This window comes from Bufo bufo, chromosome 5 (genome assembly GCF_905171765.1).
Source record: "Bufo bufo chromosome 5, aBufBuf1.1, whole genome shotgun sequence".
Classification (NCBI taxonomy): Eukaryota; Metazoa; Chordata; class Amphibia; order Anura; family Bufonidae; genus Bufo; species Bufo bufo.
In genome coordinates, this window is record NC_053393.1 from 567,197,828 (window position 1) to 567,222,375 (window position 24,548).

The following is a 24,548-nucleotide window of genomic DNA, read 5'->3' on the forward strand; positions in this document are numbered from 1 at the left end:
GCACACCAGATAGCTGTCAGCCAAGCAGGCCCTTAGCCAAAAACAAGAGATACCTGTCAGCTAAGCACTTTTTCAGCAACAGGTATCTTTCCTGTTTCTTCTATACGTATGCATGCTCGGCCAATAGTGCATATGTAATGAATGGGAGATGGGAAAAAACTGCTGGCAGTCTTCTCAGAAGCCAACATGACTGACAGGGGCAGATTAGAGAAAAAGCTAAAAGTGGCCCTATATTATAGGCGGGACTAAACTGGCAGAAGGTGGGGTTAACAGAAGTAGGCGAGGTCAGTGAAACATAGTGACATCTGTCACCATAGTACCCACTGTAAAAAAAAAGTGTCTAATGTTTTGTTTTTTAAACTTGTCAAAACAAGATGGAAAACATAGCATAACATTAGATGTGAACACAGTAAGGGCGGGTTCACATCACTGTTATGGATTCCGTTTTTGTTTTCCGTTATAACATGGTTATAACGGAAAATAACGGAATCCATAAGACGGAAGTCAAAGCGTAAGCCTTTAAGAGGTATTCCGTTTTTATCCGTCAAAATAGAAGTATATTCAAATTATAACGGATCCGTCTGGTTACCATTATGCAAGATGGAAAACAAAGTCCTGTCGACGGATCCGTTATGATTGCCCATGGACTTCTATTATGACAGAAAGCAAAACGGAATGCCTTTTAGAGGCTTCCGTTTTGCATTCCTTCATATTACTGGACTCCTGTATAACGGAAACCTGTACGGATCCATTATGCTGCCCATAGACTTGTTTTATGAAGGATCAAAACGGAATGCCTCTTAAAAGCTTCAGTTTTGACTTCTGTCTTATGGATTCCGTTATTTTCCGTTATAAACAAGTTATAACAGAAAACAAAAACAGAATTCATAACGGTGAATAGCCCTAAGGCTATGTTCACATCACTATTTAGCTTTACCTTCTTCTGATCCGTCAGAAAAAAAACTGTAATATACTCAGCCGGTCCGGTGTTGGGGGGAGCAGCCAATGGCAGGCGGGGACGGGGATGAGCCTCCCTAGCATGGCGGGTGACGCTACGAAGGCTCTTCCCCGCCTGCCATTGGCTGCTCCACCCCAACACCGGACCGGCTGAGTATATTACCAGTAAATGGCCCGGCACATGTGGGGGGGGGTTCTTGAAATTGGATAACCCCTTAAATGTGAGGCATATGGTCTTATTAGTTTAGGACCTCCATGTGCCTCACATTAATAGCAATGGTGACCCCATCCTATACCTCATATAATGAGCTACATGGGGTTAATGATTGTGTCAGTGTTAATGTGAGGACCATGGCAGTCCAAATTAATAACACCATGTGCCTCATATTAATAGTAACCCGTCAACTAACTCCTTACATAATGGACAACAAGTAGTTAATGGGAGGTACATGATGGAGTCACTTACTGTTAATGTGAGGTACACGATGGGGTTACTTACTGTTAATGTGAGGTACATGATGGGGTTACTTACTGTTAATGTGAGGTACATGATGGGGTTACTTACTGTTAATGTGAGGTACACAATGGGGTTACTTACTGTTAATGTGAGGTACACGATGAGGTCACTTACTGTTAATGTGAGGTACACGATGGTGTTACTTATTGTTATTGTAAGGTACACAATGGGGTTACTTACTGTTAATGTGAGGTACACAATGGGGTTAGTTACTGTTAATGTGAGGTACACGATGGAGTTACTTACTGTTAATGTGAGGTACACGATGAGGTCACTTACTGTTAATGTGAGGTACACGATGGTGTTACTTATTGTTATTGTAAGGTACACAATGGGGTTACTTACTGTTAATGTGAGGTACACAATGGGGTTAGTTACTGTTAATGTGAGGTATACGATGGGGTTACTTACTGTTAATGTGAGGTACATGATGGGGTTACTTACTGTTAATGTGAGGTACACAATGGGGTTACTTACTGTTAATGTGAGGTACATGATGGGGTTACTTACTGTTAATGTGAGGTACACGATGGGGTTACTTACTGTTAATGTAAGGTACACGATGAGATTACTTACTGTTAATGTGAGGTACACGATGAGGTTACTTACTGTTAATGTGAGGTACACAATGGGGTTACTTACTGTTAATGTGAGGTACACAATGGGGTTACTTACTGTTAATGTGAGGTACACGATGAGGTCACTTACTGTTAATGTGAGGTATACGATGAGGTCACTTACTGTTAATGTGAGGTACACAATGAGGTTACTTACTGTTAATGTGAGGTACACGATGGGGTTACTTACTGTTAATGTGAGGTACACGATGGGGTTAGTTACTGTTAATGTGAGGTACACGATGGAGTTACTTACTGTTAATGTGAGGTACACGATGAGGTCACTTACTGTTAATGTGAGGTATACGATGGGGTTACTTACTGTTAATGTGAGGTACACGATGGAGTTACTTACTGTTAATGTGAGGTACACAATGGGGTTACTTACTGTTAATGTGAGGTACACAATGGGGTTACTTACTGTTAATGTGAGGTACACGATGGAGTTACTTACTGTTAATGTGAGGTACATGACGAAGTTACTTACTGTTAATGTGAGGTACACGATGAGGTTACTTACTGTTAATGTGAGGTACACGATGGGGTTACTTACTGTTAATGTGAGGTACACGATGGGGTTACTTACTGTTAATGTGAGGTACACGATGGGGTAACTTACTGTTAATGTGAGGTACACGATGAGGTTACTTACTGTTAATGTGAGGTACACGATGGGGTTACTTACTGTTAATGTGAGGTACACGATGAGGTTACTTACTGTTAATGTGAGGTATACGAGGTTACTTACTGTTAATGTGAGGTACACGATGAGGTTACTTACTGTTAATGTGAGGTACACAATGGGGTTACTTACTGTTAATGGGAGGTACACGATGGGGTTACCTACTGTTAATGTGAGGTACACGATGAGGTTACTTACTGTTAATGTGAGGTACACGATGGGGTTACTTACTGTTAATGTGAGGTACACGATGAGGTTACTTACTGTTAATGTGAGGTACATGACGAAGTTACTTACTGTTAATGTGAGGTACACGATGAGATTTCTTACTGTTAATGTGAGGTACACGATGGAGTTACTTACTGTTAATGTGAGGTACACAATGGGGTTACTTACTGTTAATGTGAGGTACACAATGGGGTTACTTACTGTTAATGTGAGGTACACAATGGGGTTACTTACTGTTAATGTGAGGTACACGATGGAGTTACTTACTGTTAATGTGAGGTACATGACGAAGTTACTTACTGTTAATGTGAGGTACACGATGAGGTTACTTACTGTTAATGTGAGGTACACGATGGGGTTACTTACTGTTAATGTGAGGTACACGATGGGGTTACTTACTGTTAATGTGAGGTACACGATGGGGTAACTTACTGTTAATGTGAGGTACACGATGAGGTTACTTACTGTTAATGTGAGGTACACGATGGGGTTACTTACTGTTAATGTGAGGTACACGATGAGGTTACTTACTGTTAATGTGAGGTATACGAGGTTACTTACTGTTAATGTGAGGTACACGATGAGGTTACTTACTGTTAATGTGAGGTACACAATGGGGTTACTTACTGTTAATGGGAGGTACACGATGGGGTTACCTACTGTTAATGTGAGGTACACGATGAGGTTACTTACTGTTAATGTGAGGTACACGATGGGGTTACTTACTGTTAATGTGAGGTACACGATGAGGTTACTTACTGTTAATGTGAGGTACATGACGAAGTTACTTACTGTTAATGTGAGGTACACGATGAGATTTCTTACTGTTAATGTGAGGTACACGATGGGGTTACTTACTGTTAATGTGTGGTGCACGATGGGGTTACTTACTGTTAATGTGAGGTACACGATGAGGTTACTTACTGTTAATGTGAGGAACACGATGAGGTTACATACTGTTAATGTGAGGTACACGATGAGGTTACTTACTGTTAATGTGAGGTACACAATGGGGTTACTTACTGTTAATGTGAAGTACACGATGAGGTTACTTACTGTTAATGTGAGGTACACAATGGGGTTACTTACTGTTAATGTGAGGTACACGATGAGGTTACTTACTGTTAATGTGAGGTACATGACGAAGTTACTTACTGTTAATGTGAGGTACACGATGAGATTTCTTACTGTTAATGTGAGGTACACGATGGGGTTACTTACTGTTAATGTGTGGTGCACGATGGGGTTACTTACTGTTAATGTGAGGTACACGATGAGGTTACTTACTGTTAATGTGAGGTACACGATGAGGTTACATACTGTTAATGTGAGGTACACGATGAGGTTACTTACTGTTAATGTGAGGTACACGATGGGGTTACTTACTGTTAATGTGAGGTACATGATGGGGTTACTTACTGTTAATGTGAGGTACACGATGGGGTTACTTACTGTTAATGTGAGGTACACGATGGGGTTACTTACTGTTAATGTGAGGTACATGACGAAGTTACTTACTGTTAATGTGAGGTACACAATGAGGTTACTTACTGTTAATTTGAGGTACACAATGGGGTTACTTACTGTTAATGTGAGGTACACGATGGGGTTACTTACTGTTAATGTGAGGTACATGACGAAGTTACTTACTGTTAATGTGAGGTACACGATGGGGTTACTTACTGTTAATGTGTGGTGCACGATGGGGTTACTTACTGTTAATGTGAGGTACACGATGAGGTTACATACTGTTAATGTGAGGTACACGATGAGGTTACTTACTGTTAATGTGAGGTACACAATGGGGTTACTTACTGTTAATGTGAGGTACATGATGGGGTTACTTACTGTTAATGTGAGGTACACGATGGGGTTACTTACTGTTAATGTGAGGTACACGATGGAGTTACTTTCTGTTAATGTGAGGTACACAATGGGGTTACTTACTGTTAATGTGAGGTACACGATGAGGTTACTTACTGTTAATGTGAGGTACATGACGAAGTTACTTACTGTTAATGTGAGGTACACGATGAGATTTCTTACTGTTAATGTGAGGTACACGATGGGGTTACTTACTGTTAATGTGTGGTGCACGATGGGGTTACTTACTGTTAATGTGAGGTACACGATGAGGTTACTTACTGTTAATGTGAGGTACACGATGAGGTTACATACTGTTAATGTGAGGTACACGATGAGGTTACTTACTGTTAATGTGAGGTACACAATGGGGTTACTTACTGTTAATGTGAGGTACATGATGGGGTTACTTACTGTTAATGTGAGGTACACGATGGGGTTACTTACTGTTAATGTGAGGTACACGATGGGGTTACTTACTGTTAATGTGAGGTACATGACGAAGTTACTTACTGTTAATGTGAGGTACACGATGAGGTTACTTACTGTTAATTTGAGGTACACAATGGGGTTACTTACTGTTAATGTGAGGTACAGAATGGAGTTACTTACTGGTAATGTGAGGTACACGATGAGGTTACTTACTGTTAATTTGAGGTGCACGATGGGGTTACTTACTGTTAATGTGAGATACACGATGGGGTTACTTACTATTAATTTGAGGTACACGATGGGGTTACTTACTGTTAATGTGAGATACACAAATGAGGTTACTTACTGTTAATGTGAGGTACACGATGAGGTTACTTACTGTTAATGTGAGGTACACGATGGGGTTACTTACTGTTAATGTGAGGTACACGATGAGGTTACTTACTGTTAATGTGAGGTACACGATGGGGTTACTTACTGTTAATGTGAGGTACACAATGGGGTTACTTACTGTTAATTTGAGGTACACAATGGGGTTACTTACTGTTAATGTGAGATACACAAATGAGGTTACTTACTGTTAATGTGAGGTACACGATGAGGTTACTTACTGTTAATGTGAGGTACATGAGGTTACTCACTGTTAATGTGAGGTACACAATGAGGTTACTTACTGTTAATGTGAGGTACACGATGAGGTTACTTACTGTTAATGTGAGGTACACCATGAGATTACGTACTGTTAATGTGAGGTACACGATGAGGTTACTTACTGTTAATGTGAGGTACACGATGAGGTTACTTACTGTTAATGTGAGGTACACAATGAGGTTACTTACTGTTAATGTGAGGTACACGATGAGGTTACTTACTGTTAATGTGAGGTATACGATGAGGTTACTTACTGTTAATGTGAGGTACACGATGAGGTTACTTACTGTTAATGTTAGGTACACGATGAGTTTACTTACTGTTAATGTGAGGTACACAATGAGGTTACTTACTGTTAATGTGAGGTACACGATGGGGTTACTTACTGTTAATGTGAGGTACACGATGGGGTTACTTACTGTTAATGTGAGGTACACGATGGGGTAACTTACTGTTAATGTGAGGTACACGATGAGGTTACTTACTGTTAATGTGAGGTACACAATGGGGTTACTTACTGTTAATGTGAGGTACACGATGGAGTTACTTACTGTTAATGTGAGGTACACAATGAGATTTCTTACTGTTAATGTGAGGTACACGATGGGGTTACTTACTGTTAATGTGTGGTACACGATGGGGTTACTTACTGTTAATGTGAAGTACACGATGAGGTTACTTACTGTTAATGTGAGGTACACGATGAGGTTACATACTGTTAATGTGAGGTACACGATGAGGTTACTTACTGTTAATGTGAGGTACACAATGGGGTTACTTACTGTTAATGTGAGGTACATGATGGGGTTACTTACTGTTAATGTGAGGTACATGATGAGGTTACTTACTGTTAATGTGAGGTACACGATGGGGTTACTTACTGTTAATGTGAGGTACACGATGGGGTTACTTACTGTTAATGTGAGGTACATGACGAAGTTACTTACTGTTAATGTGAGGTACACGATGAGGTTACTTACTGTTAATTTGAGGTACACGATGGGGTTACTTACTGTTAATGTGAGGTACACAATGAAGTTACTTACTGGTAATGTGAGGTCCACGATGAGGTTACTTACTGTTAATTTGAGGTACACGATGGGGTTACTTACTGTTAATGTGAGGTACACGATGGGGTTACTTACTGTTAATTTGAGGTACACGATGGGGTTACTTACTGTTAATGTGAGATACACAAATGAGGTTACTTACTGTTTATGTGAGGTACACGATGAGGTTACTTACTGTTAAGGTGAGGTACACGATGGGGTTACTTACTGTTAATGTGAGGTACACGATGAGGTTACTTACTGTTAATGTGAGGTACACGATGGGGTTACTTACTGTTAATGTGAGGTACACAATGGGGTGACTTACTGTTAATTTGAGGTACACGATGGGGTTACTTACTGTTAATGTGAGATACACAAATGAGGTTACTTACTGTTAATGTGAGGTACACGATGAGGTTACTTACTGTTAATGTGAGGTACACGAGGTTACTCACTGTTAATGTGAGGTACACAATGAGGTTACTTACTGTTAATGTGATGTACACGATGAGGTTACTTACTGGTAATGTGAGGTACACCATGAGATTACGTACTGTTAATGTGAGGTACACGATGAGGTTACTTACTGTTAATGTGAGGTACACGATGAGGTTACTTACTGTTAATGTGAGGTACACAATGAGGTTACTTACTGTTAATGTGAGGTACACGATGAGGTTACTTACTGTTAATGTGAGGTATACGATGAGGTTACTTACTGTTAATGTGAGGTACACGATGAGGTTACTTACTGTTAATGTTAGGTACACGATGAGTTTACTTACTGTTAATGTGAGGTAAACAATGAGGTTACTTACTGTTAATGTTAGGTACACGATGGGGTAACTTACTGTTAATGTGAGGTACACGATGGGATTACTTACTGTTAATGTGAGGTACACAATGAGGTTACTTACTGTTAATGTGAGGTACACAATGGGGTTACTTACTGTTAATTTGAGGTACACGATGGGGTTACTTACTGTTAATGTGAGATACACAAATGAGGTTACTTACTGTTAATTTGAGGTACACGATGAGGTTACTTACTGTTAATGTGAGGTACACGAGGTTACTCACTGTTAATGTGAGGTACACAATGAGGTTACTTACTGTTAATGTGATGTACACGATGAGGTTACTTACTGGTAATGTGAGGTACACCATGAGGTTACTTACTGTTAATGTGAGGTATACGATGAGGTTACTTACTGTTAATGTGAGGTACACTATGAGGTTACTTACTGTTAATGTTAGGTACACGATGAGTTTACTTACTGTTAATGTGAGGTACACAATGAGGTTACTTACTGTTAATGTTAGGTACACGATGGGGTAACTTACTGGTTATGTGAGGTACACGATGGGATTACTTACTGTTAATGTGAGGTACACAATGAGGTTACTTACTGTTAATGTGAGGTACACAATGGGGTTACTTACTGTTAATTTGAGGTACACGATGGGGTTACTTACTGTTAATGTGAGATACACAAATGAGGTTACTTACTGTTAATTTGAGGTACACGATGAGGTTACTTACTGTTAATGTGAGGTACACGAGGTTACTCACTGTTAATGTGAGGTACACAATGAGGTTACTTACTGTTAATGTGATGTACACGATGAGGTTACTTACTGGTAATGTGAGGTACACCATGAGATTACGTACTGTTAATGTGAGGTACACGATGAGGTTACTTACTGTTAATGTGAGGTACACGATGAGGTTACTTACTGTTAATGTGAGGTACACAATGAGGTTACTTACTGTTAATGTGAGGTACACGATGAGGTTACTTACTGTTAATGTGAGGTATACGATGAGGTTACTTACTGTTAATGTGAGGTACACGATGAGGTTACTTACTGTTAATGTTAGGTACACGATGAGTTTACTTACTGTTAATGTGAGGTACACAATGAGGTTACTTACTGTTAATGTGAGGTACACGATGGGGTAACTTACTGTTAATGTGAGGTACACGATGGGATTACTTACTGTTAATGTGAGGTACACAATGAGGTTACTTACTGTTAAAGGGAGTCTGTCACCACATTTGAGCCTATTAGACAGATCAAATAGCGTATATATGTGCCACCCAGAAGTTTAAAACGGTACCTTTGTTGCATATACCGGAGTCTTGTTTCAGCCAAAAATGAACTTTGTAGGTTCTGTAAATGCGCCCTCTCAAGTGCCCAGGGCGGCGTCTCAATCTTCCGAGCCCAAGACCGGACCTCCCCAACGGCTCATAACCCTGCCCTCCGTGTGCCTCTGCCCGCCCGTTTACGCTCCTCCTCCCTCCTTTTCCACTGCGCCGCAGGAGAGAGGAGGAGCGTAAACGGGCGGGCAGAGGCACACGGAGGGCGGGGTTATGAGCCGTTGGGGAGGTCCGGTCTTGGGCTCGGTAGATTGAGACGCCGCCCTGGGCACTTGAGAGGGCGCATTTACAGAACCTACAAAGTTTATTTTTGGCTGAAACAAGACTCCGGTATATGCAACAAAGGTACCGTTTTAAACTTCTGGGTGGCACATATAACGCTATTGGATCTGTCTAATAGGCTCAAATGTGGTGACAGACTCCCTTTAATGTGAGGTACACAATGGGGCTACTTACTGTTAATGTGAGGTACACGATGAGGTTACTTACTGTTAATGTGAGGTACATGATGAGGTTACTTACTGTTAATGTGAGGTACACGATGAGGTTACTTACTGGTAATGTGAGGTACACGATGAGGTTACTTATTGTTAATGTGAGGTACACAATGGGGTTACTTACTGTTAATGTGAGGTACACGATGAGGTTACTTACTGTTAATGTGAGGTACACGATGGGGTTACTTACTGTTAATGTGAGGTACATGATGAGGTTACTTACTGTTAATGTGAGGTACATGATGAGGTTACTTACTGTTAATGTGAGGTACACAAAAGGGTTACTTACTGTTAATGTGAGGTACACAATGAGGTTACTTATTGTTAATGTGAGGTACATGATGAGGTTACTTACTGTTAATGTGAGGTACATGATGAGGTTACTTACTGTTAATGTGAGGTACACAATGGGGTTACTTACTGTTAATGTGAGGTACACGATGAGGTTACTTACTGTTAATGTGAGGTACACGATGGGGTTACTTACTGTTAATGTGAGGTACACGATGGGGTTACTTACTGTTAATGTGAGGTACACGATTAGGTAACTTACTGTTAATGTGAGGTACACGATGGGGTTACTTACTGTTAATGTGAGGTACACAATGGGGTTACTTATTGTTAATGTGAGGTACACAATGAGGTTACTTACTGTTAATGTGAGGTACACGATGGGGTTACTTACTGTTAATGTGCGGTACACGATAGGGGTTACTTACTGTTAATTTGAGGTACACGATGGGGTTACTTACTGTTAATGTGAGGTACACGATGGGGTTACTTACTGTTAATGTGAGGTACACGATGGGGTTACTTACTGTTAATGTGAGGTACACGATGGGGTTACTTACTGTTAATGTGAGGTACACAATGAGGTTACTTACTGTTAATGTGAGGTACACGATGAGGTTACTTACTGTTAATGTGAGGTACACGAGGTTACTTACTGTTAATGTGAGGTACACGATGAGGTTACTTACTGTTAATGTGAGGTATACGAGGTTACTCACTGTTAATGTGAGGTACACAATGAGGTTACTTACTGTTAATGTGAGGTACACGAGGTTACTCACTGTTAATGTGAGGTACACAATGGGGTTACTTACTGTTAATGTGAGGTACACAATGAGGTTACTTACTGTTAATGTGAGGCACACGATGGGGTTACTTACTGTTAATGTGAGGTACACAATGAGGTTACTTACTGTTAATGTGAAGTACACGATGAGGTTACTTACTGTTAATGTGAGGTACACGATGAGGTTACTTACTGTTAATGTGAGGTATACGAGGTTACTCACTGTTAATGTGAGGTACACAATGAGGTTACTTACTGTTAATGTGAGGTACACAAGGTTACTCACTGTTAATGTGAGGTACACGATGAGGTTACTTACTGTTAATGTGAGGTACACGATGAGATTACTTACTGTTAATGTGAGGTACACGATGGGGTTACTTACTGTTAATGTGAGGTACACAATGAGGTTACTTACTGTTAATGTGAGGTACACGATGGGGTTACTTACTGTTAGGGCTCATTCAGACGGCCGTATGCTGTCCGCAAAAATACTGAATGCTATCCGTTTTTTTGCGGATCCGCAAAAAAACGGATCTGCAAAAAAACGGATAGCATTCAGTATTTTTGCGGACCCATAGACTTCAATGGGGCCATGTCCTGATTTTCACGGACAAGTATAGGACATGTTTCATTTTTTTTGCGGATCCGCAAAAAAACGGATAGCATTCAGTATTTTTGCGGACAGCATACGGCCGTCTGAATGAGCCCTTAATGTGAGGAACACGATGAGGTTACTTACTGTTAATGTGAGGTACACAATGAGGTTACTTACTGTTAATGTGAGGTACACGATGGGGTTACTTTTTGTTAGGGTCCTTTCACACGTCTGTTATAATACTCCGTTTCCATTCCGATTTAAATCAGAATGTTTTTTCGGATCCATTAATTTCAATTGCCTCTGCAAAAATGCGGACACCAATCATAGTGCTGTCCAAATCACGGAATCTGTTCCGTTTTCCTATTTTCGAGTATGCGGATCCTGAAAAAAAATTAAGCTTATCCTACTTTCTGTCAGTTTTTCGGGTCCGTTGTCCATTCAAGTCAATAGATCCGCATAAATGCAGATGACATGCACAAAACCATCCGAATGTCAACCGATTTTGCGGATCCGTTGATGGATGGAATGTGAGGTAGACGATGAGATTACTTACTGTTAATGTGAGGTACACGATGGGGTTACTTACTGTTAATGTGAGGTACACAATGAGGTTACTTACTGTTAATGTGAGGTACACAATGGGGTTACTTACTGTTAATGTGAGGTACACAATTGGGTTACTTATTGTTAATGTAAGGTACACGATAGGGTTACTTACTGTTGATGTGAGGTACATGATTAGGTCACTTACTGTTAATGTGAGGTACACGATGAGATTTCTTACTGTTAATGTGAGGTATACGAAGGGGTTACTTACTGTTAATGTGAGGTACACGATGGGGTTACTTACTGTTAATGTGAGGTACACGATTAGGTCACTTACTGTTAATGTGAGGTACACAATGGGGTTACTTATTGTTAATGTGAGGTACACAATGAGGTTACTTACTGTTAATGTGAGGTACACAATGGGGTTACTTACTGTTAATGTGAGGTACACGATGGGGTTACTTACTGTTAATGTGAGGTACACGATTAGGTCACTTACTGTTAATGTGAGGTACACAATGAGGTTACTTACTGTTAATGTGAGGTACACAATGAGGTTACTTACTGTTAATGTGAGGTACACGATGGGGTTACTTACTGTTAATGTAAGGTACACGATGAGATTACTTACTGTTAATGTGAGGTACACGATGTGGTTACTTACTGTTAATGTGAGGTACACAATGGGGTTACTTACTGTTAATGTGAGGTACACGATGGGGTTACTTACTGTTAATGTGAGGTACAGGATGAGGTTACTTACTGTTAATGTGAGGTACAGGACGAGGTTACTTACTGGTAATGTGAGGTACACGATGGGGTTACTTACTGTTAATGTGAGGTACATGATGGGGTTACTTACTGTTAATGTGAGGTACACGATGGGGTTACTTACTGTTAATGTGAGGTACAGGATGAGGTTACTTACTGTTAATGTGAGGTACAGGACGAGGTTACTTACTGGTAATGTGAGGTACACAATGAGGTTACTTACTGTTAATCTGAGGTACACGATGGGGTTACTTACTGTTAATGTGAGGTACACGATGGGGTTACTTACTGTTAATGTGAGGTATCCGCTGTGTGGAACCACAGTCCCAGCTAACAGTTAGACACAGTGCTCTAGACTTCAGGATGAGTTGTATCAGGCAATTCATGATCGGGTTGCAGTGAGTAGACTCCGCTGATTCTATGCATGGATAGCATCAAATTTTAAATGTAAATTGATGGGCTTTAGGGAGGAATCACAAGTGACTGTAATGAGATATCATGAACTGACCGCTTCCTCACCAGTAACTGTAATGAGATATCATGAACTGATTGCTTCCTCACCAGTAACTGTAATGAGATATCATGAACTGATTGCTTCCTCACCAGTAACTGTAATGAGATATGAACTGATCGCTTCCTCACCAGTAACTGTAATGAGATATCATGAACTGATCGCTTTCTCACCAGTAACTGTAATGAGATATCATGAAATGATTGCTTCCTCACCAGTAACTGTAATGAGATATGAACAGATCGCTTCCTCACCAGTAACTGTAATGAGATATAATGAACTGACCGCTTCCTCACCAGTAACTGTAATGAGATATCATGAACTGATCGCGTCCTCCTCAGTAAATGTAATGAGATATCATGAACTGATCGCTTCCTCCTCAGTAACTGTAATGAGATATCATGAACTGATCGCTTCCTCACCAGTAACTGTAATGAGATATCATGAACTGACCGCTTCCTCCTCAGTAAATGTAATGAGATATCATGAACTGACCGCTTCCTCACCAGTAACTATAATGAGATATCATGAACTGATCGCTTCCTCCTCAGTAAATGTAATGAGATATCATGAACTGATCGCTTCCTCCTCAGTAAATGTAATGAGATATCATGAACTGACCGCTTCCTCACCAGTAACTGTAATGATATATCATGAACTGACCGCTTCCTCCTCACTAACTATAATGAGATATCATGAACTGACCGCTTCCTTACCAGTAACTGTAATGAGATATCATGAACTGATCGCTTCCTCCTCAGTAACTATAATGATATATCATGAACTGACCGCTTCCTCACCAGTAACTGTAATGATATATCATGAACTGATCGCTTCCTCCTCAGTAACTATAATGAGATATCATGAACTGATCGCTTCAACACCAGTAACTGTAATGAGATATCATGAACTGATCGCTTCCTCCCCAGTAAATGTAATGATATATCATGAACTGACCACGTCCTCCCCAGTAACTGTAATGAGATATTATGAACTGACCACGTCCTCCCCAGTAAATGTAATGAGATATCATGAACTGACCACGTCCTCCCCAATAAATGTAATGATATATCATGAACTGACCGCTTCCTCCCCAGTAACTGTAATGAGATATTATGAACTGACCACGTCCTCCTCCTCAGTAAATGTAATGAGATATTATGAACTGACCACGTCCTCCCCAGTAACTGTAATGAGATATTATGAACTGACCACGTCCTCCTCAGTAAATGTAATGAGATATCATGAACTGACCACTTCCTCCCCAGTAAATGTAATGATATATCATGAACTGACTGCTTCCTCCTCAGTAACTGTAATGATATATCATGAACTGACCACGTCCTCCCCAGTAAATGTAATGAGATATTATGAACTGACCACGTCCTCCCCAGTAAATGTAATGAGATATCATGAACTGACCACGTCCTCCCCAGTAACTGTAATGAGATATTATGAACTGACCACGTCCTCCCCAGTAAATGTAATGAGATATCATGAACTGACCACGTCCTCCCCAATAAATGTAATGATATATCATGAACTGACCGCTTCCTCCCCAGTAACTGTAATGAGATATTATGAACTGACCACGTCCTCCTCCTCAGTAAATGTAATGAGATATTATGAACTGACCACGTCCTCCCCAGTAACTGTAATGAGATATTATGAACTGACCACGTCCTCCTCAGTAAATGTAATGAGATATCATGAACTGACCACTTCCTCCCCAGTAAATGTAATGATATATCATGAACTGACTGCTTCCTCCTCAGTAACTGTAATGATATATCATGAACTGACCACGTCCTCCCCAGTAAATGTAATGAGATATCATGAACTGACCACGTCCTCCCCAGTAAATGTAATGATATATCATGAACTGACCACGTCCTCCCCAGTAAATGTAATGATATATCATGAACTGACCACGTCCTCCCCAGTAAATGTAATGATATATCATGAACTGACCACGTCCTCCCCAGTAAATGTAATGATATATCATGAACGGACCACGTCCTCCCCAGTAAATGTAATGATATATCATGAACGGACCACGTCCTCCCCAGTAAATGTAATGATATATCATGAACTGACCGCTTCCTTACCAGTAACTGTAATGAGATATCATGAACTGACCGCTAACTCCTCAGTAACTATAATGAGATATCATGAACTGACCGCTTCCTTACCAGTAACTGTAATGAGATATCATAAACTGATCGCTTCCTCCTCAGTAACTATAATGATATATCATGAACTGACCGCTTCCTCACCAGTAACTGTAATGAGATATCATGAACTGATCGCTTCCTCCTCAGTAACTATAATGAGATATCATGAACTGATCGCTTCCTCACCAGTAACTGTAATGAGATATCATGAACTGATCGCTTCCTCCCCAGTAAATGTAATGATATATCATGAACTGACCGCGTCCTCCCCAGTAACTGTAATGATATATCATGAACTGACCACGTCCTCCCCAGTAACTGTAATGAGATATTCTGAACTGACCACGTCCTCCCCAGTAAATGTAATGAGATATCATAAACTGACCACGTCCTCCCCAATAAATGTAATGAGATATCATGAACTGACCACGTCCTCCCCAGTAAATGTAATGATATATCATGAACGGACCACGTCCTCCCCAGTAAATGTAATGATATATCATGAACGGACCACGTCCTCCAGAGTAAATGTAATGATATATCATGAACTGACCGCTTCCTTACCAGTAACTGTAATGAGATATCATGAACTGACCGCTAACTCCTCAGTAACTATAATGAGATATCATGAACTGACCGCTTCCTTACCAGTAACTGTAATGAGATATCATGAACTGATCGCTTCCTCCTCAGTAACTATAATGATATATCATGAACTGACCGCTTCCTCACCAGTAACTGTAATGAGATATCATGAACTGATCGCTTCCTCCTCAGTAACTATAATGAGATATCATGAACTGATCGCTTCCTCACCAGTAACTGTAATGAGATATCATGAACTGATCGCTTCCTCACCAGTAACTGTAATGAGATATCATGAACTGATCGCTTCCTCCCCAGTAAATGTAATGATATATCATGAACTGACCGCGTCCTCCCCAGTAACTGTAATGATATATCATGAACTGACCACGTCCTCCCCAGTAACTGTAATGAGATATTCTGAACTGACCACGTCCTCCCCAGTAAATGTAATGATATATCATGAACTGACCACGTCCTCCCCAGTAAATGTAATGATATATCATGAACGGACCACGTCCTCCCCAGTAAATGTAATGATATATCATGAACGGACCACGTCCTCCCCAGTAAATGTAATGATATATCATGAACGGACCACGTCCTCCCCAGTAAATGTAATGATATATCATGAACTGACCGCTTCCTCACCAGTAACTGTAATGAGATATGAACAGATCGCTTCCTCACCAGTAACTGTAATGAGATATCATGAACTGATTGCTTCCTCACCAGTAACTGTAATGAGATATGAACTTATCGCTTCCTTACCAGTAACTGTAATGAGATATCATGAACTGACCGCTAACTCCTCAGTAACTATAATGAGATATCATGAACTGACCGCTTCCTTACCAGTAACTGTAATGAGATATCATGAACTGATCGCTTCCTCCTCAGTAACTATAATGATATATCATGAACTGACCGCTTCCTCACCAGTAACTGTAATGAGATATCATGAACTGATCGCTTCCTCCTCAGTAACTATAATGAGATATCATGAACTGATCGCTTCCTCACCAGTAACTGTAATGAGATATCATGAACTGACCGCGTCCTCCCCAGTAACTGTAATGAGATATTATGAACTGACCACATCCTCCTCAGTAAATGTAATGATATATTATGAACTGACCACGTCATCCCCAGTAACTGTAATGAGATATTATGAACTGACCACGTCCTCCCCAATAAATGTAATGAGATATTATGAACTGACCACGTCCTCCTCAGTAAATGTAATGAGATATCATGAACTGACCACTTCCTCCCCAGTAAATGTAATGATATATCATGAACTGACCGCTTCCTCCTCAGTAACTGTAATGATATATCATGAAATGACCACGTCCTCCCCAGTAAATGTAATGAGATATTATGAACTGACCACGTCCTCCCCAGTAAATGTAATGAGATATCATGAACTGACCACGTCCTCCCCAGTAAATGTAATGATATATCATGAACTGACCACGTCCTCCTCAGTAAATGTAATGATATATCATGAACTGATCGCTTCCTCCCCAGTAACTGTAATGATATATTATGAACTGACCACGTCCTCCCCAGTAAATGTAATGATATATCATGAACTGACCACGTCCTCCCCAGTAAATGTAATGATATATCATGAACTGACCACGTCCTCCCCAGTAAATGTAATGATATATCATGAACTGACCACGTCCTCCCCAGTAAATGTAATGAGATATCATGAACTGACCACGTCCTCCCCAGTAAATGTAATGATATATCATGAACTGACCACTTCCTCCCCAGTAAATGTAATGATATATCATGAACTGACCGCTTCCTCACCAGTAACTGTAATGATATATCATGAACTGACCACGTCCTCCCCAGTAAATGTAATGAGATATTATGAACTGACCACGTCCTCCCCAGTAAATGTAATGAGATATCATGAACTGACCACGTCCTCCCCAGTAAATGTAATGATATATCATGAACTGACCACGTCCTCCCCAGTAAATGTAATGATATATCATGAACTGACCACGTCCTCCCCAGTAAATGTAATGAGATATCATGAACTGACCACTTCCTCCCCAGTAAATGTAATGATATATCATGAACTGACCGCTTCCTCACCAGTAACTGTAATGATATATCATGAACTGACCACGTCCTCCCCAGTAAATGTAATGAGATATTATGAACTGACCACGTCCTCCCCAGTAAATGTAATGAGATATCATGAACTGACCACGTCCTCCCCAGTAAATGTAATGAGATATCATGAACTGACCACGTCCTCCTCAGTAAATGTAATGATATATCATGAACTGATCGCTTCCTCCCCATTAACTGTAATGATATATTATGAACTGACCACGTCCTCCCCAGTAAATGTAATGATATATCATGAACTGACCACGTCCTCCCCAGTAAATGTAATGATATATCATGAACTGACCACTTCCTCCCCAGTAAATGTAATGATATAACATGAACTGACCACTTCCTCCCCAGTAAATGTAATGAGATATCATGAACTGACCACGTCCTCCCCAGTAAATGTAATGATATATCATGAACTGACCACGTCCTCCCCAGTAACTGTTATGATATATCATGAACTGAACACGTCCTCCCCAGTAACTGTAATGATATATCATGAACTGACCACGTCCTCCCCAGTAACTGTAATGAGATATCATGAACTGACCACGTCCTCCCCAGTAAATGTAATGATATATCATGAACTGACCACGTCCTCCCCAGTAAATGTAATGAGATATCATGAACTGAACACGTCCTCCCCAGTAACTGTAATGATATATCATGAACTGACCACGTCCTCCCCAGTAACTGTAATGAGATATTATGAACTGACCACTTCCTCCTCAGTAACTGTAATGATATATCATGAACTGACCACGTCCTCCCCTGTAAATGTAATGAGATATCATGAACTGAACGCTTCCTCCTCAGTAACTGTAATGATATATCATGAAATGACCACGTCCTCCCCAGTAACTGTAATGAGATATTCTGAACTGACCACGTCCTCCTCAGTAACTGTAATGATATATTATGAACTGAACGCTTCCTCCTCAGTAACTGTAATGATATATCATGAACTTACCACGTCCTCCCCAGTAACTGTAATGAGATATTATGAACTGACCACGTCCTCCCCAGTAAATGTAATGATATATCATGAACTGACCACGTCCTCCCCAGTAAATGTAATGATATATCATGAACTGACCACGTCCTCCCCAGTAAATGTAATGATATATCATGAACTGACCACGTCCTCCCCAGTAACTGTAATGAGATATTATGAACTGACCACGTCCTCCCTAGTAACTGTAATGAGATATTATGAACTGACCACGTCCTCCCCAGTAACTGTAATGAGATATCATGAACTGACCACGTCCTCCCCAGTAACTGTAATGAGTTATCATGAACTGACCACGTCCTCCCCAGTAAATGTAATGATATATCATGAACTGACCACGTCCTCCCCAGTAACTGTAATGAGATATTATGAACTGACCACGTCCTCCCTAGTAACTGTAATGAGATATTATGAACTGACCACGTCCTCCCCAGTAACTGTAATGAGATATCATGAACTGACCACGTCCTCCCCAGTAACTGTAATGAGATATCATGAACTGACCACGTCCTCCCCAGTAAATGTAATGATATATCATGAACTGACCACGTCCTCCCCAGTAAATGTAATGAGATATCATGAACTGACCACGTCCTCCAGAGTAAATGTAATGATATATCATGAACTGACCACTTCCTCCCCAGTAAATGTAATGAGATATCATGAACTGACCACGTCCTCCCCAGTAAATGTAATGATATATCATGAACTGACCACGTCCTCCTCAGTAACTGTAATGATATATCATGAACTGACCACGTCCTCCCCAGTAAATGTAATGAGATATTATGAACTGACCACGTCCTCCCCAGTAAATGTAATGATATATCATGAACTGACCACTTCCTCCCCAGTAAATGTAATGAGATATCATGAACTGAACACGTCCTCCCCAGTAACTGTAATGAGATATTATGAACTGACCACTTCCTCCTCAGTAACTGTAATGATATATCATGAACTGACCGCTTCCCCCTGTTATTTTATATCCAGTTGTTTGTCTGAAGCTTCTTTCATGAATTTATGAAATATTCTAAATCCTTCGCCCTTCTTCCAGGTTTCCTCTCTCCAGATGGAGTGACATTACGAAGAAGCATGCACAACTTGGTCCACATCTATCTGGGGGGCACCATGTCTCAGATTCCAATCTCCAGCAATGACCCCATATTTCTGTTTCATCATAGTTTTGTTGACAAGTGAGTAAATAGATGAAAAATGAAGAAATGTGATCAATAGATGGTTAGCGGGGCCCCTGTGCAGGATGTGTGTATGGGTCCTCCCTTCATGCCCCTCCTGAATATACATATGCACACACTATATAAAATACTCACATACAGCAACACAGGGTGTGCATGGAGAGGAAGCGAGTAGTAGTGGTGAGGATGTAGGTGGCACATGATTAGTATCAAAGAAGAACCTGTTTTCATCACTGCTGTTTGCCACTTATGGCAGCATCCAAGATCACAATAGGCTTGGGAATGTCTGCTGCTATCATATATAGTGCTAGGAAATTGGTCTCTGGAATAGGTGCCTTATTCTCTAGGCCTTTGTGGCCCATGGCAAAGTGTCATGCCTTCTTCTCAGCCAGCTAAGCTCATCAAGGCCCTAAGGGTAAGACTGCGTGTACACAAGACTATACATCATCATCATATAGTGCAGAGACAAACAAGACCAGCACCAGGCATCATAGTGGGGGCGCCATTCCCATCTGGTATTGATGGAGGTGTCATGGTGGGGGCGCCATCAGCTACCAGCACTGTCTGGTATTGGGAGACACACAGGACCAGCACCAGGTGTCATGGTGGTGTGCCATTATCTACCATGGCTGTTCCCATCTTGTATAGGTAGAGAGAAAAATGATCAGCTTTCAATATGTACCTCACAATTCCAAGGGTGCTGCTCCACCTCAGTGCCTTCTCTGTGCTCCCCCGATGAGCACTGCGAGCCTCCACAGTGCTCCGACCGTGCTTCCCTGCCACATCACAGTTGCACAACCCCATTACCTCGCCAGAGCCTGAGACAAGCCCACACGTGGCCACAACTGAACCCAGATGTGCAGTTCAGTCCAGGGGGCCACCCCCTTCTGTCTTCTCTAACTGCAGCAGCTGTTAGCCCTGCTAACCCCTTGGACTACGCTTTAAAGGGTTTCTGTCACCTGAAAAATGGATATTAAGCTGGCTGACATTAGCAATGTGCTAATGTCAGCTGAACATAACTATATTAGTGCCATCTTACTGCCTGAAGCCTTTATTGAGAAGGGGGGTGTTGCACTTGCTCCTAGGAGCAGGGGGGGTGTTGCACTTGCTCCTGGAGGCTCAGTTTTCCCACCTCTTTTCACATCCTTTTTCTCTTGATTGACAGGGCCAGGGCAGGGCAGCGCTGCTCTCCTCCCGCCGGCCGTGTCTACTAAGAAAATGTTGCGCCTGCGCAGTCCCGTTCAGTAATTAGCAGCAGTGAGGGAAGAACGTTCTCCGGAAGCCAGCTTCCTCACTGCTCCTGGAGGCTAATTAGCATATTATAAAAGTTTGTTTTTCCTAATAAAGGCTTCAGTCAGTGAGATGGCACTAATATAGTTATGTTCAGCTGACATTAGCACATCGCTAATGTCAGCAGTGGCGTCTCTAGCTTTCAAATTATGGGGGGGGCAGCTATAACAACGATACATTTACACAAGTATGCTTAGAAATGCTGCAATACTTTACCCAATACCTAAAACCGCAACAGGGAAGAAAAGTCCAGCTGTCTGTGGATGACACTTTTATAGAGAGGGGGATCTGTGGATGACACTGCTATGGGGGGGATCTGTGGATGCCACATACCGTATATAGCATCTTATGCTATATGTGTCATCCACAGATCCACCCCATGACAGTGTCATCCCCATTTCCCCCTCCATAACAGTGTCATCCACAGATCTCCCTCCCCGCCTCTCACAGGAGTGTACAGTCGTGGTCAAAAGTTTTGAGAATTACATAAATATTGGAAATTGGAAAAGTTGCTGCTTAAGTTTTTATAATAGCAATTTGCATATACTCCAGAATGTTATGAAGAGTGATCAGATGAATTGCATAGTCCTTCTTTGCCATGAAAATTAACTTAATTCCCCTAAAAAAACTTTCCACTGTATTTCATTGCTGCAATTAAAGGACCTGCTGAGATCATTTCAGTAATCGTCTTGTTAACTCAGGTGAGAATGTTGACGAGCACAAGGCTGGAGATCATTATGTCAGGCTGATTGGGTTAAAATGGCAGACTTGACATGTTAAAAGGAGGGTGATGCTTGAAATCATTGTTCTTCCATTGTTAACCATGGTGACCTGCAAAGAAACGCATGCAGCCATCATTGCGTTGCATGAAAATGGCTTCACGGGCAAGGATATTGTGGCTACTAAGATTGCACCTCAATCAACAATTTATAGGATCATCAAGAACTTCAAGGAAAGAGGTTAAATTCTTGTTAAGAAGGCTTCAGGGCGTCCAAGAAAGTCCAGCAAGCGCCAGGATCGTCTCCTAAAGAGGATTCAGCTGCGGGATCGGAGTGCCACCAGTGCAGAGCTTGCTCAGGAATGGCAGAAGGCAGGTGTGAGCGCATCTGCACGCACAGTGAGGCGAAGACTTTTGGAAGATGGCCTGGTGTCAAGAAGGGCAGCAAAGAAGCCACTTCTCTCCAAAAAAAACATCAGGGACAGATTGATCTTCTGCAGAAAGTCTGGTGAATGGACTGCTGAGGACTGGGGCAAAGTCATATTCTCCAATGAAGCCTCTTTCCGATTGTTTGGGGCATCTGGAAAAAGGCTTGTCAGGAGAAGAAAAGGTGAGCGCTACCATCAGTCCTGTGTCATGCCAACAGTAAAGCATCCTGAGACCATTCATGTGTGGGGTTGCTTCTCATCCAAGGGAGTGGGCTCACTCACAATTTTGCCCAAAAACACAGCCATGAATAAAGAATGGTACCAAAACACCCTCCAACAGCAACTTCTTCCAACAATCCAACAACAGTTTGGTGAAGAACAATGCATTTTCCAGCACGATGGAGCACCGTGCCATAAGGCAAAAGTGATAACTAAGTGGCTCGGGGACCAAAACGTTGACATTTGGGTCCATGGCCTGGAAACTTCCCAGATCTTAATCCCATTGAGAACTTGTGGTCAATCCTCAAGAGGCGGGTGGACAAACAAAAACCCACTAATTCTGACAAACTCCAAGAAGTGATCATGAAAGAATGGGTTGCTATCAGCCAGGAATTGGCCCAGAAGTTGATTGAGAGCATGCCCAGTCGGATTGCAGAGGTCCTGAAAAAGAAGGGCCAACACTGCAAATACTGACTCTTTGCATAAATGTCATGTAATTGTCGATAAAAGACTTTGAAACGTATGAAGTGCGTGTAATTATATTTCACTACATCACAGAAACAACTGAAACAAAGATCTAAAAGCAGTTTAGCAGCAAACTTTGTGAAAACGAATATTTGTGTCATTCTCAAAACTTTTGGCCACGACTGTACATATATATAATAAACATATTTCACATGAACACTTACAGTTACTTGACTTGGCCCTTGGGAATCTCGGACACCACTTCACCATTTTGGCCGGGGGCTCGGCGGAGCTGATGTTGTGCTTTATCCTAATGAGAAAGATTTCATAATAAGGATTTGGAGAAGGGGCAGAGGGATAGCAGAGCAGAGAGAGGCTGGTGCTGCTACTAGGGGGTCATACCATGGGGGAGTAATAAAGCCCACCATAATGCCCCCCAGTAGAAATAATTCTCCTTATAATGTGCAAAACATACCCCCTTATGCCCCCAGTTGATGCCCTCAGTGTCCCCCATAATTTGCAAGTATAAAATACCCCTTCTTAGTGCCTCCCATAGATGATGCCATAGTACTCCTGTCTCCCCTTCTCCATAGTACCCACCATAATGTGTCCCAGTATAAAATGCTACTGTACAGAGCCCCCCATATAAAACACCCCTTCTTTGGGGCCTCAGTAGATGCCCCTATAGTGCCCACCAATAATGTGCCAGTAATAAGTGCCCTCAATACCGTGCCACTGCCAGTAACAAGAGCCCCCCAATGTGCCAGTAATAAGCCCCCATCACGTGCCAGTAATAAGCCCCCCATCACGTGCCAGTAATAAGCCCCCCATCATGTGCCAGTAATAAGCCCCCCATCACGTGCCAGTAATAAGCCCCCCAATGTGCCAGTAATAAGCCCCCCATCACGTGCCAGTAATAAGCCCCCCATTACGTGCTAGTAATAAGCCCCCCCATTACGTGCCAGTATTAAGCCCCCCATCATGTGCCAGTATTAAGCCCCCCCATGTTCCAGTATTAAGCCCTCCCATCATGTGCCAGTATTAAGCCACCCATCGTGCCAGTATTAAGCCCCCCCATCACGTGCCAGTAATAGGCCCCCCATTACGTGCTAGTAATAAGCCCCCCATTACGTGCCAGTAATAAGCCCCCC

The 24,548-nt window shown here is 41.5% G+C and overlaps 1 protein-coding gene across 2 annotated transcripts in view; it reads left to right on the top strand.

Moving 5' to 3' along the window:
• Positions 1-24,548, top strand: part of LOC121002080 (tyrosinase-like) — a 191,105-nt gene that overhangs the window by 138,481 nt on the left and 28,076 nt on the right. For both annotated transcript variants that reach the window (XM_040433378.1, XM_040433379.1), the window contains one exon: positions 20,139-20,277. In XM_040433378.1, the coding sequence (XP_040289312.1) occupies positions 20,139-20,277 (139 nt within the window). The remainder of the gene's footprint in view (positions 1-20,138; positions 20,278-24,548) is intronic.